Here is a 13623-nt window from a genome sequence, read left to right on the forward strand (position 1 = left end):
TTTCTTTCTTTTTTACCTCTAGACACTTCCAGTGCTTTGTCTTTTCAGAACTTCCACAGCTGAAGATTTTCCTTTGAGAAGAGAATCCACTTACTTTTTATTTGTAGAGACTCAGCACATTGATAGGCCTATCAATTTTCTATAGGAAGTTATCACTGCAAGAAGCAGGCAAAACTCAGAAAAATGATGCCGTTTTTAGAGGCTGCAGCACTATTGATCAATTTAAATACTGTCTGGCAAGTGCTGGGGGAAACCCAGGGACTACTGGAGCATCTAGAAGGGGACCAAAGGTCCTGAAGCAAAAGAGAACACATGGGCTAGTTGAAAGGAAATCTGAGGAAGCTTTAGGTTGCAGGACTAGGGGAGGCTTGATGATGAAGGAGGAGCAGGAGCCAGCCAGGCAGGGGTAGATGGGAAAGAGGTATTGGTGAGTGGGTGCCTGCTCCAGAGAGAAGTAAGGACAGCATCTGCAAAGGTCAGAGAGAGAGAGAGAGAGAGAGAGAGGGAGAGAGAGAGAGAGAGAGAGAGAGAGAGAGAGCCTATTTCAGGGAAAGGTTAAGATCAGTGTCTATCACTTATTTACACATTCATTGATTCTTGTGTGCCCTGACTGGGGATTGAACCTGTAAACTTGGTGTAGGGCAGCTATTCTCAACCTGTGGGTCGAGACTCCTTTGGGGGTCGAATGACCCTTTCACAGGGGTCGCCTAAGACCATCGGAAAACACATATTGAATATATAATTACATATTGTTTTTGTGATTAATCACTATGCTTTAATTATGTTCAATTTGTAACAATGAAAATACATCCTGTATATCAGATATTTACATTACGATTAATAACAGTAGCAAAATTACAGTTATGAAGTAGCAACGAAAATAATTTTATGGTTGGGGGTCACCACAACATGAGGAACTGTATTAAAGGGTCGCAGCATTAGGAAGGTTGAGAACCACTGGTGTAGGGGGAGGGCGCTCTAACCACCTCGGCAACCTGGCCAGGGAAGCACTTGCAGAATTTGAGCAGCTTTATTGAGAGCTGCATCTTCCCCGCCCAGCTGGTGTCGCTCAGTGGTTGAGCACGGACCTATGAACCATGATGTCACCGTTAGATTTCCCCTCAGCGCACATGCCTGGGGTGGGGGCTTGATCCCCAGTAGGGGGTGTGCAGGAGGCACCCGATCAATGATTCTCTCTCATCATTGATGTTTCTACCTTTCTCTCCCTCTCCCTTCCTCTCTGACATCAATGAAAATGTATTTAAGAAAAAAACAAACTGCATGTCCTGTGTCAAAACCAAGAATATGCTTATCTAAAGCAACGGGCAATTGCTATTTTGTTTGATTTGCTTTAGCAGCTGCATCCTGTGTCAGGCGCTCCTGCACCAAAATGCGAATTGCCGTAAGCATTACCAGGCAATCATTATGATTTTGAGTCTTAAGGTTAGCTAAAACCATTACGCCAGCCTTAAAATCTGGGTTATTTACATCCAGATTGATGAACGGCTCCGCATTTTTAGCTGCATTGTCGGTATTCCTTCCCTTTTCTTCACCTGTGAATTCAGAACGCTCCAAAAGCTGTCTTTTAAATATCTCAAACCTGAGATTCGTGGTGCTAAAGTAAACGGACTAGTAAACTCACAACTGGAATCTATTCAACTATTTTATTTCCGCAAATAAATACGTCTATTCAAATCTGAGGCAAAAGTTACTTCCGACGAGGATGGGATTCGAACCCACGCGTGCAGAGCACAATGGATTAGCAGTCCATCGCCTTAACCACTCGGCCACCTCGTCCCAGAAGCCTACCTCTTCCCGGTAGCTATAGGGAGTAATACCAGGGCCAGTGACGCAATATTATGATGGCCGCCATTTTGTACGGAAGCAAAGCGCGGATCTTTTTTATACCAAGTAATCAGAAGAAGATGGCTGCTCCCACGATATGGGAGGTCTGCAATGAGGGAAACAACAACAAAAAAATTGGTAGACAACGAGAAACCCCGAAGGAGATAAAATCGGCGTGCAGGCTGGAAAGGAAGCTGGGTTAAAGGAGCCTTCGGAAGGGGGCTGCCCCGGCGCCCAAGGGGCGGAGCCGACGCATAGAGCGGCTTTGCGCTTGCGCAGCATCTGGGCGGTTAGATTTGAATGCGGCCCGGAGGCTGCCCGGCGTTGCGCGGAGACGCCGAGGCCGTGGAGAGCTGCTCCCTAAGGACCACGGACCCCCAAAGGTCTGAGGAGAATTTGTCGGCGGGAGGCTCGCAGGTAAGGAGAACGGGCTTTCGTTCCGGGCTCCCGGCGGGGACGGCGGGGGGCAGTTGGGATCGTCTGAGGGCTCTGAAAGTCCGGGGGCGGGAGGCCGGGGACGCGCCTCTCAGCCCGGCAGCCCCGAAAGCGCCGGGCCCGCTCCTGCTGCCGCCGCCCCTCCCCACGAGCAGCTCCCGCCCCACCCCGGGGTCCCCGGCGCCGCCGCGGCCTGCGGTCTGTGATCTCGGCCCGTCTCGCACCCGCCGCTCTTGCCCTGCGTAGCTCCCCGAGGTTCGTGTTTCCGACTCCGTCTGTTTTTGTCTTTAAGTGACGTGACAGCAGCGAGTGATTTCACACTCTCGGCCTGTCGTGGTTTATTTACAGAGTTTGGGGTGCTACCGGCACCTAACAGGCTCTCCGTTTCCGGCAGATAAAATAACATTAGCAAATAAGCCGGTATTAGTCCTCCAAATATAAGCTTTCACAAATCTTCCTCTGTTCATTATTAGCTCAGAGCGAAAGCTCCTTTTTCTTGCTTGTTTACCTTAGTACTAGAGTTTAAGAAAAAAAAAAATCTTTGAAAATTGCCCATAAGTTCACAGACATGTCAGAGAAGACTCAGCAGAACTTGCGCTCTAGATCAGTGGTTCTCAACCTTCCTAATGCCGCGACCCTTTAATACAGTTCCTCATGTTGTGGTGACCCCAATTTCATTGTTACAAATTAAACATCATTAAAGCATAGTGATTAATCACAAAAACAATATGTAATTATATATGTGTTTTCCGATGGTCTTAGGCGACCCCTGTGAAAGGGTCGTTCGACCCCCCAAAGGGGTCGCGACCCACAGGTTGAGAACCGCTGCTCTAGATACTAAGATTGAAGCTTTCATTTCAATTGAAGTAGATCAATCGAATTCCTCAGATTATGTATCGGGTGTCATATTGCCTTAGGCTAGGGCGGGGAGCAGCTGGTTCAGAGTCCCCAATCTAAAAGAGCCCACAGTCCAGAAAGGGAACAGGGTGCACAAATGATTAGGGTACCAGCCAGGTAAAGGACCATAGGGCGAGTCACAGTTGTGGGGCACAGAGGAGGGCCTGATTGATACCTCTGACTGTGGAAACGAAAGGAGGCGTCCTGGAGAAAGCGGCATCTGAGCTGTACCTTGGAGGAATGACGTATGGAGGTAAATGTACCCTAAGGTTTTGCTAATTGAAGGTCAAGTTCAAAGCAGTGTAATTCTTCGTGACTGTGTGATGGCTGGGAATGTTCTACAAGATGTCAAAGAGATGAAAACAGTAAAAATGTTTGGCCTGGTAGTACTGATGGTGTTTTTGATGATAAGTAAGAGACTGACTGTATTAGCCACTCTGGATACTGGTGGGACAGCTGTCCAATAGCAGGTTCCGTGATGATGGTAATGTTTTACATCTGCATTGTTCAGCTCGGCACCCTTCAGTCACATGCGACTATTGAGCACCTGGAATGTGGCCCCTGTGACTGAAGGAGGGAATTTTAAATTTTATTTTCATTAACTTAAGTTTAAATAGCTACTGTGTCGGACAGCACTGGGCGGGCCTGTCACTGGTCACCATGGAACACATTAACTCTAGTTATTGCTAGTGTAAGTACAGGAGTGGACAGGGAGCCAGAAAGTAAATATTTCAGGCTTTTCAGACTACATGGTCGCTGGCATGGTCTCTGTCACATATTCTTTTTTATTTGTTGTGTTTTGTTTTCTACAACCCATTCAAAATGTAAAAAAAACAACAAACACACACACACTCCACTTTGAAGGCCTCATTTGGCCCAGTAGCTTTGTTTGCAGACCTCTGGGTTATTTAGACTAGTAGTTCCTTAATTTTCAGCCAAAGGAAATACTTATGGGTTCCATTTGTTAAATAGTTAGGTCCAGACAACTTAAAGAGTTGCTATTAAGTTGAAACAAATGTATTTCCTAACTACATAGTAGCCTTTTAAAATTAATAATATGCATAAATTAAAGGAAAATATATTTTAATTTTATTCTTTTAAAAAATATATATTTTTATTGATTTTTTACAGAGAGGAAGGGAGAGGGATAGAGAGTTAGAAACATTGATGAGAGAGAAACATCGATCAGTTGCCTCCTGCACACCCACTACGGGGGATGTGCCCACAACCAAGGTACATGCCCTTGACCGGAATCGGGACCCTTCAGTCCGCAGGCCGACGCTCTATCCACTGAGCCAAACCAGTTAGGGCTTAATTTTATTAATCACAATTATTTACTAACTAGAGGCCCGATGCACAAAATTCGTGCAAGGAGCTTGGCCCCCACCACCACGATGGCCTCGGGCCTCTGCCACTTCTGCCTGGCCCCCACCTGCTGCCCCCCACCCGCTGCCCTCTGTAGCTTGGTCCGGAAGGACGTCTGGTCTAATTAGCATATTACACTTTTATTATTATAGATTGGATATGTGTGCCTGTTGAGCACTGCACAGCTTCTCAAATCTTGGAGTTAGATCGGCCACTGCCTCCCTCATTTCCTGTACTACGTTGATTAAAAGAACTGCTTTATATCACAGCATCTGCTAAAGACCCAGCTTTGCAATAATACAGGGTGTCCCCAAAACATGTATACACACTTTAACAGCTGATAGCTCAATTAATGTTTCTTTTCAGCCAGACTAAGCTTTGAACAAAGGAAGTTCATCCTAAAATGCTACTGGAAGTCTAAAAACGCAGTTGAAGTACAAACACTGCCTTTATAATTCCCAGGGTGTCGCCCCCCAAAATTTATTCACACTTTAACAGCTGATTACACTTTAACACTTAATTTTCAGTCCTTTTCAGATTTAACTGATTTGAAATAAAGGGTGAAGTTAGACTAAGCTTTGAACAACAACAAAAAATTTATCCACTAGACTTTTTATGGGGATACTGGCAACATTCGACGAATTGAGGACACACAAATACTCAACGAAATGATTTTTGATGTTTGTGATTCCATTGCTTCAAGTTCTCAGCAGTGCCTGGACCAGAATGGTCATCAGTTTAAAAACAGCCATTGACAAAAAAAAAAAAAATACTCATTTATGTAGATTCTTTTAAATTTTGAAAATGAACTGTATGTTAATAAATTCTGACTTTATAATCATTCAAAGTGTGTATACATTTTTGGGGGACATCCTATATGTTATCAAAACTAATGTAATACGAATAGGTACTATTTTGAGCTAGTAGTTCATGCGGTGCCTGACATGTTGGGAACTGCCATTTCTCACAAACTTTAAAATATCTCAGGACACCTCTGAGTATACAGTAGCACCCCAGGTGTAACCGTGACCTTCTGGTTCATAGGTCGACGCTCAGCCACTGAGCCAAGCTGGCCAGGTTATAACAGAATTTTATAAATGAGGCTTAACATGGGAATCTAGGGTCTCCTATTTCTGTTGAAGTTGGAACTTATAGTTATGTGATAAATAGAATAATTTTAAAAGGAGACTTAAATAATTTTTTAATCTCTCCACATAAGTGCCAGCTAGTTTGTAGATTAGACAGGAATGATGCTCAATGCTAATTTTAAACAGTGAAGATGTTTAGGTGATTCTGATTAGATAGTATTTAATATCATTATTTGTGAATTTGAATATGTTACTGAATTTTAAAATATTCTCAAAAAGAGAAAAAATATGCAAGTGAGTGATCATAAAGTAACTTTTAAGAATTATTTCTTAATTACTCATTCAGCAAATTGGTACTATGCTGGACTCTGAACTTAAGAGACACCAGCCCTATTCTCAATAGTTTACTGTTGCCCTAACCAGTTTGGCTCAGTGGATAGAGCGTGGGCCTGCGGACTCAAGGGTCCCAGGTTCGATTCCGGTCAAGGGCATGTACCTTGGTTGTGGGCACATCCCCAGTAGGGGTGTGCAGGAGGCAGCTGATTGATGTTTCTCTCTCATCGATGTTTCTAACTCTCTATCCCTCTCCCTTCCTCTCTGTAAAAAACCGATAAAATACATTTAAAAAAATAGTTTACTGTTGGGCCAAGGGTTGTTTGGGGAGATAACAGGAATAAATTAATTTACATAACAGACTTAAATTACAGTGTGGTAATATTACAAAGGAGACATATGCAGTGCTACAAAGCGTGCTTTTCTTGGCTTTCTTGACAAGGGAGAATATAAATTTAATGACTCAGGAAAGAGCTTTGTGTGTGCAAGAATAGAAATGCTAGTGTGGCCAGCATGGTGAATAAGGAAGACAGTGATATGAGAGACAGTATGAAGTCTGAGGGACAGATAGGGATCAGGTATTGTAGAGCTTTGGTAGGTCCTGGTGAAGTTTATCTCAGTATGATGGGAAGCCATGGAAGAGTTTTAAGTAGGGGAAGATAACTGCCTAATAAGTGGGAAAAGGATGAGCGGGGGGTGGGGGGCGGGAAGGGGAGGATAAGAGTGAAAACAGGGATACCAGTGAGGTGGATATTGCAGTATTGTACACGAGTGATAATGGTAGCTTGAACTACGGTGGTAGTACTAACAATAGAAGTGAATGGGTTTGGAATATATATTGGAAATAGAACTATTAAGACTTGATGATGGATAAGAAGTGGAAATAGCTGTCATACTTGTTTAATCTTTCTCTCTTTTCTCTTTTATTGGTCTTAGAGAGAGGATGGGAGAAAGGAGGGGGGAGAGAGAGAGATCCTTCAATCTAGGTATCTACTAGTAGGTATGTGCCCTGACTGGAATCAAACCCTCCACCTTTCAGCGTACCAGTCAATGCTCCAATCAACTCAGCCACACCTGCTAGGGCACCCTTGTTTGGTCTCAAAGGGAAAGTTTTCAAAGTTTCACTATTAAATTGATGTTTGCTATTGTTTTTTCAATAGATATTGTTTATTAGATTAACGGATTTACTTTCTATTCCTAGTTTGCTAAGTTTTTCTTTTGTCTTAAACATGAAAGGATGTTTAAAGTTCATCAAACATTTTTTTATTGGTTAAGATGATCATATGATTTTTTCATTTTAATCTGTTAGTATGATCAATTATAAAATTAATTTTCTAATGTTAAATAAGTTTTGCATTTCTGGAATAAAACCAACATGACCATGATATATATCCTTTTTACAAATTGCTAGCTCCTTTTTGCTATTTATTTAGGATTTTTATATTAATGTAGTGTAATCTTTTCTTTTTTATTTTAATATATTTTATTTATTTATTTATTTATTTATTTATTTATTTATTTTTACAGAGAGGAAGGGAGATGGATAGAGAAGTTAGAAACATCGATGAGAGAGAAACATCAATCAGCTGCCTCCTGCACACCCCCTACTGGGGATGTGCCTGCAACCAAGGTACATACATGCCCATGACCGGATTCGAACCTGGGACCCTTGAGTCCCCAGGCTGACGCTCTATCCACTGAGCCAAACCGGTTAGGGCAATCTTTTCTTTTTTTAAAAAAAAATTTTTTATTGATTTCAGAGAGGAAGAGAGAGATAGAAACATCAATGATGAGAGAGAATCACTTATCTGCTACCTCCTGCATGCCCCACACCAGGGATGAAGCCCGCAACCCGGGCATCAATGTGCCCTGACCGGAATCAAACCTGAACCTCCTGGTTCATAGGTTGACACTCCACCACTGAGCCATACTGGCTGGGCAACTTTTCTTGTATTGTATTTATCTGTGTATGGTGGGGTAGGGTGGATGCTTGTGTATGTTAGATGGAGGTGGTTGCAAGGAAAGAGCTTTTTTTTTTAATTTTTTTAAAAAAATATTTCATTGATTTTTTACAGAGAGGAAGGGAGAGGGACAGAGAGTTAGAAACATTGATGAGAGAGAAACATTGATCAGCTGCCTCCTGCACACCCCCTACTGGGGACGTGCCCGCAACCAAGGCACATGCCCTTGACCGGAATCGAACCCGGGACCCTTGAGTCCGCAGGCTGGCGCTCCATCCACCGAGCCAAACCGGTCAGGGCGGAAAGAGCTTTTTTAAAATACAAAATAGTTAGCTTAAAGTAGTGAAAGTGGTTGCTTTGGGGAAATGAGGAAATTGAAGATGCTTTATAAAAACTAATCTTGTACAATCAACTTCTTATACTATGTACAAAAAACTAAAATTTAAAAATATTACTTTAACTAGATATGGGTGTTGTCTGTGAACAAGGGGGTAAGTGATACCAGAAGAATGGATGAGCATAAAGTAATGGAGGACAAAATGAGAGGGTCAGAGATCAAATCCTAATAAATGCCCTCATATATATGTATAGCTGATTGAATAAATTGATATTAAAAAATAAACGTTTTTATTTCAGTTTGAATTTCAGGTGCATTATGAAGAATCGTTTCCTAAATTGTTTTTGTTACATAGGATGAAAGCATATAAAATAAGATATCTTTTAAATAACAGGGTTTTTATTTATTGCTAAAATAAGAACATGGATTCTAACAGTTTGAGTATATGGTATTCATTTAGTGTTGTAATAGAAATGTTAATATTGTTGAGTCAAATCTCTAGTATTCTTTTTTTTCTTTAATGGAATTTTTTCTTACCCAGGGGTGAGGTTTAAAAGTTAATGCATAAAGTAAAAATCTCATATAGTAATGGCTAGGGAAGAGCTAAGACCAATTGAGGAAATGTCAGGTTATGCCTCTTATTTCACACTTTTTCCAAGACAATCACTCATTGAGTGGAATTGTAAGTGTAATCAGCTGCACTGTTTATTTTTTTTAAAAAAAATACATTTTATTGATTTTTTTACAGAGAGGAAGGGAGAAGGATAGAGAGTTAGAAACATCGATGAGAGAGAAACATCGATCAGCTGCCTCCTGCACACTCCCTACTGGGGATGTTCCTGCAACCAAGGTACATGCCCTTGACCAGACTCGAACCTGGGACCCTTGAGTCCGCAGGCTGATGCTCTATCCACTGAGCCAAACTGGTTAGGGCATCAACTGCACTGTTTAAAACATTATTTTCACGTCATAAAATAGTTTTGCTGAATATTTATATTTTCATAAGATAAACATGCATAATATGCATATCTAGTTTGATACCTAATTAACTTTATTTTGGGATTGAATTATTATGTAATCCATAAATTTTTATAAACTAGGGCAAACCTTTATTTTAACCACTAAAGTCCATATCATCCCATTCAGAGTTAGTCACTGATTTTATCTTAAATACTAGAGGCCCAGTGCACGAATTCATGCATGGATGGGGTCTGGCCAGCCTGCTCCTATTGGGGCCCCATCAGGGCGGGGCTGGCCTGGGGAAGGGGCTGCGGGTCAATCGGGGTGGGCAAGCCCATCAGGGGTAGGACCAGCCTGGGGGAGGGGCTTCAGGAGGTTGGCCAGCTGGCCCCACACCCTATTGGGGTAGGGCGGGCAACCAGGGGCGGGGCCGGTGGGGGGTAGGGGCTGCAGGCCAATCAGTGTGGTGGGGGCCCATCAGAAGTGGAGCCGGCCTTTGGGAGGGGCTGCAGGAAGTTGGCTGGCCAGCCCTGCACCCTATTGGGCTGGGGGTGGGGGGAGGCAATCAGGGGCAGGGCTGGCCAGGGAAAGGGCCGCAGGGGGCGGGGAGGTTGGCCAGCTGCCCCGTCCTTGATTGGGGTGGGAGAGGTTGATTGGGCCAGTTCGCTGGCCGCAGTGGGCATCATAGCGACCGGTCGTTTCGGTGGTTACAGCGTTCCGGTCACTGGCTTTTTATATATATAGATAATTTTAAATATAATTTTCCAGGAGTGTTGATTATAATAGAGTATATAATTTAAACTTCTCAAAATTTCTGGTCTTATGGCCCCATAGTGTAGCTTTTCATCCTTTTTTTTTTTTCCTTCTGTCTTTCCCCAGAAAGTAATACTGAAGTTAAAATTCTGTTCTTAGCACTAGCTGGTTGCTCAGTGGTTAGAGTGTCAGCCCGAAGAGTGGGTTCGATTCCAGTCAAGGGCACTCCAGTCAAGGGCATGTACCTCAGTTGCAGACTCAGTCCCCAGTCCTTGTCAGGGTGTGTGCCAGAGGCAACCAATCTCTCCCCCTTCCACTCTCTTTGAAAATCAATGGAAAAACATATCCTCGGGTGAGGATTAACAACAAAAATATCTGCTCTTAATCTCTTCATGGGTTGTACTTACTCTTCTTTCTCACCTTTTCTAATATTGTGTTTGTTACAGAAAAGGTTTTCTTCAAAAATGGATGGGATGTCTTCAGAGACTAATGAAGAAAAGTAAGTTCATTTAATGCCTCTAAAAGTGTTAAACTTTATCAGAGAAAAGATACTTCTTCAACTAGTAAGACCTATTGACTTTGTAACATTTATTTTTTTCCCCTGGAAGAGAATGGAAAAAGATTTCAGAAGTTATTAATAGGTCTTCCTTGCCATATAACTCATCTAGAGTCAAAACTGAGAGAGGCTTTAGAGACCGTGTCTCATCTCTTCAATTTAAGGATGAGAAAATTGAGGCATAAAGAAATGAAAGGATTTGTATAAAGTTGGCATCACAAACTGGTGGCCTGTTTACAATCAGAGACATAATTTTTTTTCCTTAAGCTGGGTTTTTTAATTTTTGAATCAATTGCCAAATTTCAAAATTTTATATAACAATTAGATTTTCAGCTTCTCTTGAAAAATCAGCTGTGGCTACACTGGGTTTATATTTATGCTTGGCAACAATTAACCTGGGTGGAGTAATGGCTATGACCTTCAGACTAGTCAGGAACTCTCCATTATAGTCTCCATCCCACCTATTTTTCTTGCACTTACTAAAGTATATGTTTTGCCTCTATAGGCATTTGAATGTTTACAACCTGTTCTAAAAAAATCACACAATAGTAAAACCAGAACTAGAATCTCTTGATTTATAGCCCATTTATCTTATAATTGTACCTTTGTAAATATTTTAAATTATGTTGTACTGTGTTTTAAGAGATAGTATTGTAGTATACAATATGTATTTTAACCAGTTAACTACCACACGTCCAAAACGGAAACCATCCCCACACGCCACAGTATTTTGAATGTAATTAAAAAAATCATCTGACTCTGAAGTTGAATAAAGGATGTCATCTTCTTCTTCTTGCGAGGTGCTTGGTTCAATTATTTCTTCATCTGATGCTATTTATGGGAATTGACTTTTATTTGCACAATATAATATATTACAGTGATAAATTCAGTAATAAAATAATAATTTTCAATTCTACGGAAATATAAGCAAAAGTGAGCGTAAAATAAAAATAAACCGTCGACACGAAAAGCCTCAAAAACACTAAATTTTGTTGATGCTCCAAAGACCAAATCTGTAAAAAAATAATGAAAAATGCACACCATGTTTACCATTTTAGGCATGAAATTCATGATAACACAAACAAATCTCAAGTGTCACAATGAACAAAAAAAAAAAATCTCAAGTGTCTCAGTGTTTATCTCTTGCACGTCTGAATGACAGCCCTATATATCAATATTGAAATTTCTTCCATATGCACTGGAATATTTACGAATTTAAGTTACCATAATTTTCTTTACAAACCCAGTGATGTCACTAACAAGTCTGATTTTAAAATTGGGCAACCAGAGTTGATATGCGAAGTTTGCAGCTATAGGCCCACGTGGCATGTGGGGAAGGTCCACTGCTTGCGTCTATAGATGCTTATGGTGTACAAAGGGTTAAAGCACTGACTATAAATATTGAATTTAGTGTTATAAATTTTGCTAAGTGAAAGTAATGCCAAGTTTGTTAAGTGAAAGTGATGGCCAATTTAAAAGCATGTAAGGGATACTGTGGACTTTTGAAAATTCATTCTTCTTTCAGTGTCTATATAAAATTTTTTTTTCTCTTTCAGTGACAATACAGAGAGACCTGTTAGAAGACGACATTCCTCAGTAAGAAATACTTATATTTAAGTTAATTGTTAACATTTTTTGAATGATGACTATATACAACAGTAATTTTGACTGTGGCATCACCATCCCACCCCCATTGGCTTCTATTGCTTTCTGGATAGACTCAAATATTTAACCTGACTCACAATTCTACATATACATTAAAATTTTTTATTTCATTAATTTCATGGTAATTTTATGAATAGTATGCTATATAAATTATCTACTTATATAAAAACCCTGGGTGTAACATCACGGCCAGAAGCGTGACCAACCGGAAGGAAGTCAGTCCTGCAGGGGTCGTCTTGGAAACAGCTGCACCCTCCCCCAGCTGTTTCCTGGAGGCGAGGTTTCAGGCAGGAACCCACCCTCGGAGCGGAGCGTCTAAGTGAAATGATTTGTAATGGGTCTATTATGAAGCTATCTTTGGAAATACTATATCTATAGATAATATTAAAAATATATCTAAATGTGCAATTCTTTGTCCAAAAATGAGCATGTTCAAAAATTAAATGAAGAAATTTTGGGATATACTCGGTGGAGATTTTCACACATATTTGAGTGATGATTCCATTGATTCCACAGATGATGCTGAAAAGGAAAATTTTCCCATCGAATTTCTTAATAGTATTACTCCTTTGGCAATGCCGTGTCATAAATTAAAATTGAAAGTGGGTGCAATCATCATGCTACTGAGAAATCTCAATAGTAAATGGGGTCTTTGTAATGGTACCAGATTTATTATCAAAAGATTACGAGCTAACATTGAAACTTAAGTATTAACAGGATCTGCAGAGGGAGAGCTTGTTCTGATTCCAAGAATTAATTTGTCCCCATCTGACACTGGCCTCCCATTTAAATTGATTCGATGACGGTTTCCCGTAATGCCAGCATGTGTGATGACTATTAATAAATCACAAGGACAAACTCTAGACAGAGTAGGCATATTCCTACCTGAACCTGTTTTCGCACATGGTCAGTTATATGTTGCTTTCTCTCGAGTTTGAAGAGCATGTGAGGTTACAGTTAAAGTTCTAAATACTTCATCACAAGGGAAATTAGTCAAGCACTCTGAAAGTGTTTTCACTCTTAATGTGGTGTACAGGGAGATATTAGAATAAGTTTAATCACTTTATCAGTCATTGTTTGCATCACTGTTGTTTTTATATCATGTTTTTGTTTTTATATCAGGTTTTTGTCGTTTTTATATCATGCATCTGTTGTTATATCCTTTTGTTACTGTTTATTTATTAATAAATTTATATATTCATATACATTTTACTAATTTCCTTTCATCTCTCACACTTCTATTATAGAGAAAGGGCAAATAGCAATATTAAAATATCTCCACTAATTAATTCCCTTTAAAAAAAAATATATATTTTATTGCCCTGACTGGTTTGGCTCAGTGGATAAAGCGTCGGCCTGCGGACTGAAGGGTCCCAGGTTCGATTCTAGTCAAGGGCATGTACCTTGGTTGCAGGCACATCCCCAGGA

The 13623-nt window shown here is 40.8% G+C and overlaps 1 protein-coding gene and 1 non-coding gene across 2 annotated transcripts in view; one reads left to right on the plus strand and one right to left on the minus strand.

Annotated features, from left to right (window-relative positions):
• Nucleotides 1-1715: 1715 nt before the first annotated feature.
• TRNAS-GCU lies at nucleotides 1716-1797 on the minus strand. Its single transcript has one exon. It is a non-coding gene; the product is annotated as a tRNA-Ser (tRNA).
• Nucleotides 1798-10423: 8626 nt separating this feature from the next.
• KNL1 (kinetochore scaffold 1) overlaps nucleotides 10424-13623 on the plus strand; it is a 61890-nt gene continuing 58690 nt past the window's right edge. Inside the window, exons 1-2 of the mRNA XM_023757468.1 lie at nucleotides 10424-10473; nucleotides 12087-12126. Of these exons, the coding sequence (XP_023613236.1) occupies nucleotides 10439-10473; nucleotides 12087-12126 (75 nt within the window). The 5' untranslated portion in view covers nucleotides 10424-10438. The remainder of the gene's footprint in view (nucleotides 10474-12086; nucleotides 12127-13623) is intronic.

Source organism: Myotis lucifugus, unplaced genomic scaffold (assembly GCF_000147115.1).
Source record: "Myotis lucifugus unplaced genomic scaffold, Myoluc2.0 scaffold_109, whole genome shotgun sequence".
Classification (NCBI taxonomy): Eukaryota; Metazoa; Chordata; class Mammalia; order Chiroptera; family Vespertilionidae; genus Myotis; species Myotis lucifugus.